This window comes from Labeo rohita, chromosome 20 (assembly GCF_022985175.1).
Source record: "Labeo rohita strain BAU-BD-2019 chromosome 20, IGBB_LRoh.1.0, whole genome shotgun sequence".
Classification (NCBI taxonomy): Eukaryota; Metazoa; Chordata; class Actinopteri; order Cypriniformes; family Cyprinidae; genus Labeo; species Labeo rohita.
Window position 1 is genome coordinate 22,639,031 of NC_066888.1, and position 12,350 is coordinate 22,651,380.

Here is a 12,350-nt window from a genome sequence, read left to right on the forward strand (position 1 = left end):
TCCTTAGCCACATTTTCTTGTTGAACCAGACCTCCTTCCCTGAGAATGACTGAGCGCGGGCTATAGTGATAACATATTAAATTATGCATGACTTCGACTTAATGGTGAGAGAACCATATCCCGCATGAGCATGGCGCAAGGAAGCCTCTCTTTGTGATAGATGTCACTTACTGTCACTCATACAAAAAGTTACTCCCACGCTTGAAGACATTGCCATGAAAACTGATATGCCATTTCTCGTCAGGCTACTCAACCCAGGTCAAGTGATCAAGGTAATTCTATCTTGGGTCGCTTCTAAATAAAAAAGAGGCGGGGACAATGAGGCGGATTTTACTTCTTGAAGAAGCTTTTTAAGACTTCATGGCGTGCTGTTGCCATAGTGACACACAGCGAGCACAGAGAGAAACGCGCTTGGAAACAATGTTGAACGAAACATTTATTTAACATACTGTGGATTTCAGAAACCGAAGGAGGTAAGGGAATCTTAACGTTGTTTGACACTGAATGGAGTCTTGTGAAACATTTGTATCAAATACTGTTACCAACTTAAAAAAAATCTCCAAATTAGTAAGGCGCAAAAAAGCAAAATCGGGTCCCAAAACTATCAGATGGTAAAAAAATGTGTTTGTTATGAAAAATCATTAAAATATTAAAGCAAAAGGGCATGCATTAGATTTGGGGTAAGTCGTCACATTTACAGTTACTTTTTATGGATTGCATGATTACATATGAACACATTTGGAGTAAATTATTCACAGTGTATTGTTTCATTTGCTGTTCTTTTAAATTTGACTTTCTAAAGGAACATACACTAACAGTTAAAAGTTTTTGAATAGTAATATTTTTAATGTTTTTTAAAGAAGTCTCTTCTGCTCACCAAGCCTGCATTTATTTGATTCAACCGACAGCAAAAAAGTAAACTTTTGAAATATTTTTCCTATTTAAAATAACTGTTTTCTATTTAAATATATTTAAAAAGTAACTTATTCCTGTGATTTCAAAGCTGAATTTTTAGCATCATTACTCCAATCACATGATCCTTCAGAAATCATTCTAATATTCTGATTTGCTGCTAATATATATATATATATATATATATATATATATATATATATATATATAGTATTATTATTACGTTGAAAACAGCTGAGTAGATTTTTTTCAGGTTTCTTTGATGAAGAGAAAGTTCAGAAGGACAGCATTTATCTGAAACAGAAATCTTTTGTATCATTATAAATGTCTTTATCATCAGTTTTGATCAATTTAAAGCATCCTTGTTAAAGGTATTAATTTCTATAATTTCTTTTCCATAAATAAATAAAATAAAATAAAATAAAATAATATTGACTCTAAGCTTTTGAATGGTATAGTGTATAATGTTACAAAAGCTTTGATCTTTGGATCTTTCCATTCATCAAAGAATCCTGAAAAAATGTCCTCAACTGTTTTAAAGATGGTGATAATAATAATAAAAGTGTTTCTTGAACAGCAAATCAGCATATTAGAATGATTTCTGAGGGATCATGTGACACTGAAGACTGCAGTAATGATGTTGAAAGTTTAGCTTTGATCACAGGAATAAATTACATTTTAAAATATATTCAAATAGAAAGCAGTTATTTTAAACAGTAAAAATATTTCACAATATTACTGCTTTTGCTGTATTTTGGATCAAATAAATGCAGGCTTGGTGAGCAGAAGAGAATTCTTTAAAAAAACATTAAAAATCATACTGTTCAAAAACTTTTGACTGTTCGTGTACCTCTTATATACATAAAACTAATAATTATGAAACTACTTTCAGCTATGTTGTGCCCTACTATTGTTTGATTTTAAACAATAAAATTAACAGTTTGCCCTGCACATTGTTTAAAATCTCAAGTTTTTTATTTTCAGGATGTCACGCACCCTGGCCAAGGGAAGGCTTGAAGTTTTGCAGATCTATCGGCTGCTTCAGTGCGTCCAGGATGGAGATAAGCTGTACATAGAGAAATTAATCAGCATGGGTGTTCATGACCTCATAAATCTCACCGAGCCACGCGAGGGGAACGGCGTCCTGCACCTGGCATCGGTGGGCAACAAACCCGACATGCTGGAGTTCCTTATATCTCAAGGTGCCCGTCCAGACGTGCAGGACAGGAGGGGGCGGACACCCTTGATGATGGCCGCAGAGCTCGGATATGACGGCATCGTGTCTTTACTGGCCAAGAACAATGCAGATATGAAACTTGTAGACAAAGAAGGGAAAGGTAGTACAGTTTGACTGCCACTTCTTATCCATCCAAACATGCATGCAACTGTTAAAAGCTTCTGTCAGTGCCAGGGACTAGACTTTATCAATATACTAGATATATTGATATACTGATCAATATACTATACAATATTTCTCTTTCTCTCTATGGTTAGATATTAACAAGGCTTCCGGCATTTGTCACCTCACTAACAATTATTTTTCATAAGACATTTTGACAGCAACCACATAGTCCACAGAAATCATCAATGGCTGGCAGCATCCTGCCATTTTGGAGATTTACTGTATGCAGTCTATCTAATTACAGATCAGGGCACGACCAGTAAAACTAGTGTGTAAACCGATCTGAGTAATCCGTACTTTGGCTTTTCTCCCAGGCTTGCTCTTCTACTGCATCCACCCTACCAAAAGGCACATGCGCTGCCTCCAGGTGGCCCTGAATGGCAATGCAGATGTCAACAATGTTTCAGAAACTGGGATGCCAGTGTTTCTGCTGGCCTGTGAACAAGCTCAGGACTGTGAAGGGATGTGTCTCAGTATCCTAGAGAGAGGAGCAGACCCTAATGCTACAAATCAGGTTTGCAAACCTGATTTTTGTATAATTGATAATGGTATATTTAAAGCCTTTTTCCCTGAGATGGACTCCAAACTTTGAATTTTGCAACTTATTAATTTTGCAAACTGATTTTCAAATAACAAATCCTTCAAAGCACTTTGAACTCACAAATCATACAAACCAAGTACATCAACTAAGCAAACTGCTGATGGGTGTTTGTATATTGATTTTATGTGCATGATGTCCCAGGAAACAGGTCGGACAGCTCTGATGGAGGCCACTCGAGCTGGAGCAATAGATCTTGTAAGAGTCATCCTCAAGAAAGGAGGAAACGTCAATGCCTTGGATAAGAAGAGATTCCATGCAGCTCACTTTGCGGCTGAAAAAGGCTTCTTTGAAGTAAGCATCACTTCTGTTGTTGTTTAACATATAAAGAATATAAAGAGTGATCAAATTCGCTGTTATTAAATGAAACTGTCCTAGTATTTGGCTATATGACTGTGTATTATTACTATTTTTTTTTCCAGATCATTAAGGTGTTGTCTGCATATGCAGCAGATTTTGGAGTGGTAACATCAGAGGGGGATACACCACTGCACTTTGCTGCCTCTGGTGGCTACACAGATTGCTGCAGGTTTCTAGCTCAAAGGGGTAAATACATTTATTTTAAGCCAAACAGAATCATTAAACCGGGGGAGAACGGCTGATTGTTGCTATTTTTTTTATTTTAAAGCTGATTGCTGTAAATTCTCAATGACAAAATGTATCATTAGTAAAACAACCGACTATACCTAAAAACAACAAAATAGTGTATTAAAATAATGTTTTTTTTTTTGTTTTTTTTTTAATTTACTACATTTATTTTTTTAGGAAAGTTTCTTTTCTTTTTATTACATGCATCACATATATTCACAAATTCGTAATGAGAAGTGCTAATAAACTAATAAGCTGTTGTCAACAAAAGAGAAGCTTTAAAGGGTATTAAGACTTGTATGGCTTAATATAATGATGTCTCTTACTGAAATATGTAAAAATATATAAAACCCACGAAAGATTTACGTTATTTTAAAAATCCACATTGTTTTACAATTCTACCATAAAAGCAAGTCCACTTCCAGAACAAAAATTTACAGATAATTTACTCACCCCCTTGTCATCCAAGATGTTAATGCCTTTCTTTCTTCAGTCGATATGAAATTATGTTTCTTGAGAAAAACATTCCCAAATTTTTCTCCATATAGTGGACTTCAATGGTGCCCCCAAGTTTGAACTTCCAAAATGTAGGTTAAATGCATCTTCAAATGGCTCTAAACGATCCCAGCCAAGGAAGAAGTGTCGATCTGTCATTTTTTAAACAAACTGACAATTTATTTACTTTTTAACCTCTAACGTTTGTGTTGTCTCGTCTCTGCGATGTGTGTGCGTAGTCCATGTAATCCGGGTCAATACAGTTAGGGTATGTCGAAAAACTCCTGTCTCATTTTCTTCTTCAATGTCAAAATCACCCTACATTGCTGTTTTACCTTTTTTTTTGTAAAGGATGTTTGATCTTCTCTGCATGTTCACTTTGTAAACACTGGGTCGGTACTTTTGCAGTGATGTAGGATGATTTTGAAGTTGGGAAAGAAAACAGGATGGGAGTTTTTTTCAAAGTATTGAACCCGAAAAACAGAATTCACGCAGAGTTAGACAAGACGAGCATTTGAGGTTAAAAAGTATATATATTGTCAGTTTGTTTTGAAAATGACTGATCATTTTGCTAGATAAGACCCTTCTTCCTCGGCTGGGATTTAGAGCCATTTGAAGCTGCATTTAAACTACATTTTGGAAGTTCAAACTTGGGGGCACTGTTGAAGTCCACTATATGGAGATAATTCCTGATTTTTTTTCCTCAAGAAACATAGTTTCTTATCGACTGAAGAAAGAAAGACACGAACATCTTGGATGACAAGGGGGTGAGTAAATTATCTTTAAATTTTTGTTCTGGAAGTGGACTTCTTTAATGTGGAACAACCTGAACTTGATTTGAAATATTATTTGATGCCTTAAAGATTCAAATTCCTACTTTAGGATGCAATCCCAAACTGAAGAACCAAGAAGGTCTGCTTCCCCGTCAGATCGCTAAGGACTGTGGTCACAAAGCCACTGTTAAAGAGCTTAAGAAGGCTGAACGACTGCATGGAAAGTTTTCAAAAGGAGCGGGTGGCACAAATGAACCGTGGGCTCTGACGCTTCACGACTGGTCTCATGAAAATGAGAATGCACTGAGAAGTGCTTTTGAGTCAGCATCAGACAGCTACATGGGACTAGAGATGGTGTCCAAGGCAACGTTTGTGTCTGTTCTTCAGGAACTTCACGCTCCTCTAGATGATAACCAAATTCGTGCTCTTCTGCTTGCTTTTGATAAGAGACGAGAGGCCTTTATAAATATAAATGACTTCCTAAAAGGTCTCAAGTATATTCCGAAGACATATGTTATGGCTTCTTATGGGCCTAAGAAGAAGAAGGCAACCAAGGCAGGAAAGACCAAAAAGACTAAGTTCAATGCACCTCTGCCCATCTGCACTGTCCCACCTGATCTCATTCATCGACGTGATGATGGTGGGCCGCCGCAGTTTTTGATTGAAAGTTACCAGCATGCTACAGACACCCACAGATACGACCGGGACCATCGACCAGGGCATCCTATCGAAGATGATACAGCATGGTACATCGATGAGCCAGAAAAGATATACATAAATATGAACTACTGTGTTAAAACAGGAGATATCGAGTCTCTCAGGTTGGCACTCAGCCAAAAGATTCCTGTAGATGTGAAAGATCGCTTTTACAAGACGCCACTCATGGCTGCATGTGCAAGTGGGAACTACGAAGTGGCAAAGTTTCTTGTTGATAACGGGTAAGTTTAATAAACGTATAAGAATTCACTTAAAAGGATAGTTCACCCAAAAATGAAATTTATGTCAGTTTGGGTGAGTTTGGCAACACCTGCTCTAATGGAGTAGATTAAAGTTTGTAAAATCTCATCACAGGGCTGACGTGAACGCATGCGATCAGTTCAGCTGGACTCCTCTACACCATGCCTGTCATGCAGGACAGCTAGACATCATACAGCTGTTACTGGAGGCAGGAGCTTCTGTGGACCTGCCCACCCTCAATGGAGCCACTCCCCTAATGAGAGCCATTGAGAGCTGTAGGCCATCCTGTGTAGAGTACCTCATCAAAGCCGGGGCCAAGGTCAATGCAGTAAACAAGACAGGTAGAGTTTCCTTTCTAAAAGAAAAGGAACTATTGTAATACAGTCCAACATCTTGATAGATTGTAAATCTGCTGAACCACAAACACCTTTTCAATTTCATAACCATCTTAGTCCAAAGTGTTTACGTCATTCCCACAATGCCACCTCATCTTTGCTGGAGGGCTCTTATGAACACCCTGATTTATGGTGCATTAAATCTCTAGGACTGATCAACTTTGGCTCTGCTGTCATTTGAGTCAGGAACTTTCAATCTTTTAATTGCAGAGCAAAACTGCTTGGACGTTGCCCACGCTTATGCAGACTTCAGGGTGGTGGATTTGATCCAGGCTAAGATTAATACACTACCAAGACCAAAGGAAAATAAGAAGCCACAGCCTGTCAGAATCCACCGCAAACTAACGCCAGCCTCAACCCCTGGCTCTACAAAGGAAAAGGTAGAACAAGTGTACTGCATGTGACTCGATACATTTACTCAACATATTTATTTGACATATAGACACACACATGAGCAACAAATGACAGTAATCGATGAGCCAGTCAATTCCTGACAAAATCAAGTCTTGCCCTACATTTTTTCTTCATTGAGAAGCTATTTTACTCAGCTATACATTACAGTATTGAAAAAAAGATTATCCTAATTTACATTTCAAGCTGACATTAACAACAACATATTTTCTCATTATTATAAAACTGAATACACTACCAGTCAAAAGTCTACTCAGCTGTTTTCAACATAATAATACATTTTTTTGAGCAGCAAATTAAAATATTTGAATGATTTCTAAAGGATCATGTGACTAGAGTAATGATGCTATTTAGCTTTGAAAAATCACAGGAATAAATTACATTTGAAAATATATTAAATTAGAAAACAGGTATTTTAAATAGTACAAATATTTCAAAATGTAGCTGTTTTTGCTGTACTTTGGATCAAATGAATGCAGGCTTGGTGAGCAGAACAAACTTCTTTAAAAAAAAACTAAAAATATTATATATATATATATATATATAATTTTTTACTACATATTTGTGGAGTACTATTCACAATAATTCTTATTTTAAAATCGCTGTGAAACTGCATAAGTGCTGTGATCAGTATAATCGGGCAAGGGAAATGAGATGACACAGCAAATGAAAACCCAAGCAAAGAATAAGTAAATGAGTCCAGACGTGTCACATTACCCCCCCGACAAGGCCCTGGTGGTTTCGTGATTCATTAGTGTGCTCAGGGAATGCCTGCTGAACCTTTGTTGAAAGTCACACCATTGTCAGTGTGTCATCACGTCCACTGTGTCTTGATTATGGTGTTGGTGCTTTATCTTCACAGCAGGGCACCGTTACCACTCCTACAGCCTCCTCGAACTCAGCAGTCAAGAAAGCAATGAAGAAAGACAGTGTTATCGTGCACAGCACTCAGATCACTAGCGGCAAGCTCAACAAATTGGACATCAGTTTTGTGCCAAGAACGGTAAGCTGGACACCATTCATAAGTGTACGCACAGAGAAATGTGAGCTAGGTGGGTATGAGCACAGTGGGCCTCATGAACTAATAATAAAAAGTGTTTTCATGCAAAAACTGCACATACATTTCTTACTCTCATTCTACAGTTCATTAATCTGAATTGTTCTACAGTGGCTATGTCTCCATATAAGGGCTGTACACACATAAGACAATACAGTCTCTGCAAACATGTATCTAATTTTCAAGACCGATTCTCAAAAACATTTAAAATGCATGGAATACCTTTTATATCAGCAAAAACTACACAATTTAAGATTGCAAATTTATTTTCAGTGAGCTATAATATCTGTTTTTCTTGCTATTTGTTGTAGACATGGCAAAATCAGCTGACCACCACCGAGCTGATGGATAAGAAAGCAAGGAGGAGGCAGCGTTTCAGTTTTGAGGTGGACTTTGATGACTTCAAGATGCCATTTAACAAAAACATTCAGAAGAAATCTGTGGAGTTTGAGCTGACTGACTGAAAGGTAAAGACCTTGTCTTGTTTGAGATCAAAGTAGAAATATTGCTTGAGATCAAAGTAAAAAAATGCTATAAATATTATTGCTAATGTTTTGGGTTAAGGATTTGCACAGACCCCACAGAACAGAAGTAATAAACTTTGGCATGTCCTGTTACTTTTTGTTAAGTGATCAGACAAACAATTCCCACCTGGCAGATAATGAAATGGACAGGAAGTCCCCAAGGGAAGGATGTTCTCAAATAATTTAAGAATGTCTTTTTCCTAGATAAGCACTTGGCATTTTAAATAGTTATTATGGGCTGAATGCTGATGAAAATTTATTGCAATTATAAAATTAAATACTAGGATCCTATTTAAGTTTAATTGCACAAATAATAATACCTGATCATCGTTTACATCATCAATCATTTTTGTCACTTCAGAGTACTTGCGCACCAGGGTCGGAAAGTAACTTTTCCATTAATGGGCAATATTTTCCCCCTGGAATTGATCTCAAGGGGCATCATAAGGGTAATTTTTATAATCACATTATATTTATAAAAAACATCTGTTGTCTTTAATATCAAATACTTAAATTTATCTTACTTTAATAAATTTTTTAAACTGTTGTCAATAACAACAGACTCTTTAAAATTGTATCTAAATCTAAAAACAGGAGCTAATACGGCTGCAATATTATGACAAAAATCATCATTTTAGAGTACTGCTCTTTATATTATAATAATGATTAACATCAATATAGAAAATAATATAAAACACTTTTGGGGGGGGGTACGTCACATTCTGGGTTCATAGACAACCATGTCGGTCCATGACGTTAGTCTAGCACAATATATGCAAAAATGCCTGTTATAATCACTGAAGCTACAAAATTAATCTTTTATTTACATCATATCTGTAGTGTGTTGTTTATGATAAGGGAATTTACGGTTTTCAATAACTAATCCAAGCACCTCTGATTGGCCAATTCTTTCCTAAGTTAAACAGAAACGAGTTTAATTGGTTATAAGGTTCAACGTTGCACAAAACAATGCTTAAAAGCAGTCTAAGCAATCTGATACAATGTGAGCAAATCTAAATGTAATTCCGTGAATTGACACTTTTCATTCATTTTCACATTATATTTTAATTGCAACAGCCGTAATACACTGTTTAATTGTGCAGGGGCATTTTTTGCCCCTTTGTCTTGAATTTATGGGTCATTTTTGTTCATTTTGGTGGGATTTTTGCCACAAGCCCTTGTTAATTTCCGACCCTGTTGTGCACATTCCTAGTAATAATAATATGCATTAGCTACAAATAGCTAATGTTATACTGTAACGCTTAATAATTTAAACAACCCAATAAACATATTACCTTTGGGGATTTAAGACATTTAAATGTAAGTTACATGTTATTCTAACTTTAAGAAGTTATTTACAATGATTTTTAAGAATATTCTTTCTAGTGATTCTATTTTTTCTTAAATTTAACCTTAGAACAATCTTCTAATCAAAGATAAGAACATTCTTAAAAAAGGGTTTTTGTAATTTATTAAGTAGAAAATAGTGTTTACAAAGAATTTTACAAGAATCTTTTGTAAATCCTGACCCAAATTATAATAGAGATTTTGAGGTCAGCTAGCAACCACTCAGAACATCTTGGCAACCTGATAGCAACACCCTGGCAACCTTCCAAAATGCCTTAGCGTCATAGCTGCAAATTTTCCATGAGCATCAGCACTTTAGTTTAGGTAACATTCTAACATACCGTGTGTTTTATGCTGTAGTTACTTAGGGATTATTTCTGCATGTCTCACGGCTGTTCCTCTGTCGTCTCAGAGAGGGAGGTACGTTAAGTAAGATTGATTATGCGTTTAGGAGAGGCAGGAGATGAGAGCTGCTGCCTACGTGCTGGCATGCAGTTTGTCTCCTCCATGTCTCAACGTCTGTCGGCGTGCTGAGTACAGGCCTTTCACCACAGGCAGTGCTGCGCAAAACCCCTCATGTTGTTTATCTCAGAAAACTGAGCGATTCTATCCACATGCTTTAACAAGAATCAGATACATTAACTGCTGATTAACAATGTGATGATATAGTCACAGTAGAAATGTGTAATTGAAACTCTAACTAGTAGAAAGACTTGCAGTAAAAGCTGTTCTTATTTTCTGTATCTTACAGAATGAAGAAACGTGCACCAGTTATCACCAACCTCAAAGCAGATTCTAGATTCATTCAGCTATAAGGAAATGCACCACTTGGAAATGCATGGTTTGGCCAACAGATGGCGCAACAGTGTTTACATACGAACAGTGTCTGTTTTGGATGGCTGTTCTAAGATCCTCAGGGACTCTTGTGTTACAGCTCAGCACACCACAGTACTGTAAAATGGCAGCCAAAACAATTGTGATTGTTTAGTATTTTGAACCCAGTTAAAATATCATGTGATTGAACGTTCATTTAAAATTTACAGGTATGTATTGTATGTTTAATGAATCATAGCTGCCATTCCATAAACTATCTCTCTGATTTATTCCCTGTTGTAATTTGTTTTAAGTTTAAAAATCAATACAAATGTACCACTAATGAGTACAAAGGATTCTCACAGCGGTACAGAAATAAATATTCATATCAAACCAACGTAACAACACGTTTACTGTAACCGCAGAGCTCTGTTTAAAATGTCAACAGTGGCGTCTGAAAAACAGAGATAAGGTGTTTTGTATTTGTACGACATGGATCTGATTAAATGCGCCCATGTCTGCTGATACCAGTGTTTACCGCCGAATTAGATCATTTGATTGCTATGCCTTTAAGGTCTGTTGGGCATAGTTACATAACAAAATAAATGGTCAAAACCCAACAGCTATAAATCAAGGCTACTGAAACTACAGGGTTTACAAATATCCATTTGCTATCCAATCAGATTATGTAGAATTTATGTCAATTATCAGAGACTGTAACTTGCAACTGTGCGATATATATGGATTTTTGCACATGCATGTGCATCTAAATCGAAATTTTTGATTGTTTGTTACAGAAGCTGAGAAAGAGACAACAAAAGAGCAAACATGAGAGTGGTAGAGAGAGAGAGAGATTGGGGGCGACGCAGAGAGTTGGTGCGTCAGAGAGAGAGAAGGACAGGGCGAATGAAAGCGATAGTGTGAGTGTGAACCCGTCGGTGACATTCATCCCTGTAGATGTGGGTAACGACACAGAGCAGTGTGGGGTGAGTCAGGGATGGAAATGGAGGAGTGAATTTTTAATAAAATCAATGCTCTGGGCTTTAGAGTAAACAAGATCTTTCAAGAGCGATGAGCACGTACATGCAAATTGGGTTTTCATGTGCTGAAGTGTCTGCATTTATGCATGAATGTCGATTAATCTCCATTGATGTTGTTTAGTATCATAACACTCATGTACATTGTTGTATTTAATAGGATGTGTCAAGACCAGACGTAATATACACTGCCAGTCAAATAAAGAATAATACTAAAAAATAATATATATAAATAATATTTAAAATTGTATAATAATTCTAAAAGAATATATATATATATATATATAATACACTGTGTGTGTATGTGTGTGTGTATATACCTGTATATATATATATATATGTATATATATATATATATATATATATATATATATATACATATAGTATATAAACTGTTACATTTGTAAAGACTTCATATATATACATATATATATATATATGTGTGTGTATGTGTGTATGTGTGTATTCAAATTGAAAATAACTCAAACATAACGGTCAAAAAAATGTATGACATATGTGTGTGTATATATACATATATATATATATATATATATATATATATATATATATATATATATATATATCGAAAAAATGAATAATTCTAATATGCTGATTTGGAGCTCAAGAAACATTCTGTACTATTATTATACTAATATTATTTTAAATTGTACTAATATTAAATTGTACAAATATTATTTAAAAAAGAGAAATTAATACTTATTACTTATTAATACTTATAAGGCCACATTAAATTGATCAAGACATTTATAATGTTACAAAATATGTCTATTTCAAATAAAACCTTTTGATCTTTTCATCAAAGAATCCTGGGGAAAATGGACACTTTCCACAAAATATTAAGCAGCATAAAATGTACCAGCATTGATAATATAATAATATAATAATTTAGCAGCAAGTCAGCAAATTAGAATTATTTCTAAAGAATCATGTGACACTGATAACTGGAGTAATGATGCTGAAAAATCTGTTTTCAGAAATTACAGAAATAAATTTTAAAATATATTAAAATAAAAACTTTTA

At 35.5% G+C, this 12,350-nt stretch overlaps 1 protein-coding gene across 3 annotated transcripts; it reads left to right on the forward strand.

The window, feature by feature from the left end:
- Window positions 1–18: 18 nt before the first annotated feature.
- Window positions 19–11,498, forward strand: ankef1a (ankyrin repeat and EF-hand domain containing 1a). Of its 3 annotated transcripts, XM_051137925.1 has the most exons (12): window positions 19–104; window positions 245–272; window positions 1,897–2,249; window positions 2,629–2,828; window positions 3,057–3,206; window positions 3,335–3,458; window positions 4,878–5,706; window positions 5,840–6,066; window positions 6,331–6,500; window positions 7,394–7,534; window positions 7,900–8,055; window positions 10,211–11,498. In XM_051137925.1, the coding sequence occupies exons 3-11, from the start codon at window positions 1,898–1,900 to the stop codon at window positions 8,050–8,052; spliced, it is 2,346 nt and encodes a 781-aa protein (XP_050993882.1). In that variant the 5' UTR covers window positions 19–104; window positions 245–272; window position 1,897; the 3' UTR covers window positions 8,053–8,055; window positions 10,211–11,498. The 3 variants fall into 3 exon arrangements, with proteins under 3 accessions (XP_050993882.1, XP_050993881.1, XP_050993883.1); XM_051137924.1 differs by having other exon boundaries at window positions 33–473; XM_051137926.1 differs by having other exon boundaries at window positions 33–473; window positions 7,397–7,534.
- The last annotated feature ends 852 nt before the right edge of the window (window positions 11,499–12,350 follow it).

Excerpts from the sequence above, each read along its gene's own strand:
- ankef1a (XM_051137925.1), top strand. The coding sequence starts at position 1,898 with ATGTCACGCACCCTGGCCAAGGGAAGGCTTGAAGTTTTGCAGATCTAT. Across the intron at positions 2,829-3,056 it reads ACCCTAATGCTACAAATCAG|GAAACAGGTCGGACAGCTCT; the intron begins GTTTGCAAACCT and ends ATGATGTCCCAG. Across the intron at positions 5,707-5,839 it reads AAGTTTCTTGTTGATAACGG|GGCTGACGTGAACGCATGCG; the intron begins GTAAGTTTAATA and ends ATCTCATCACAG.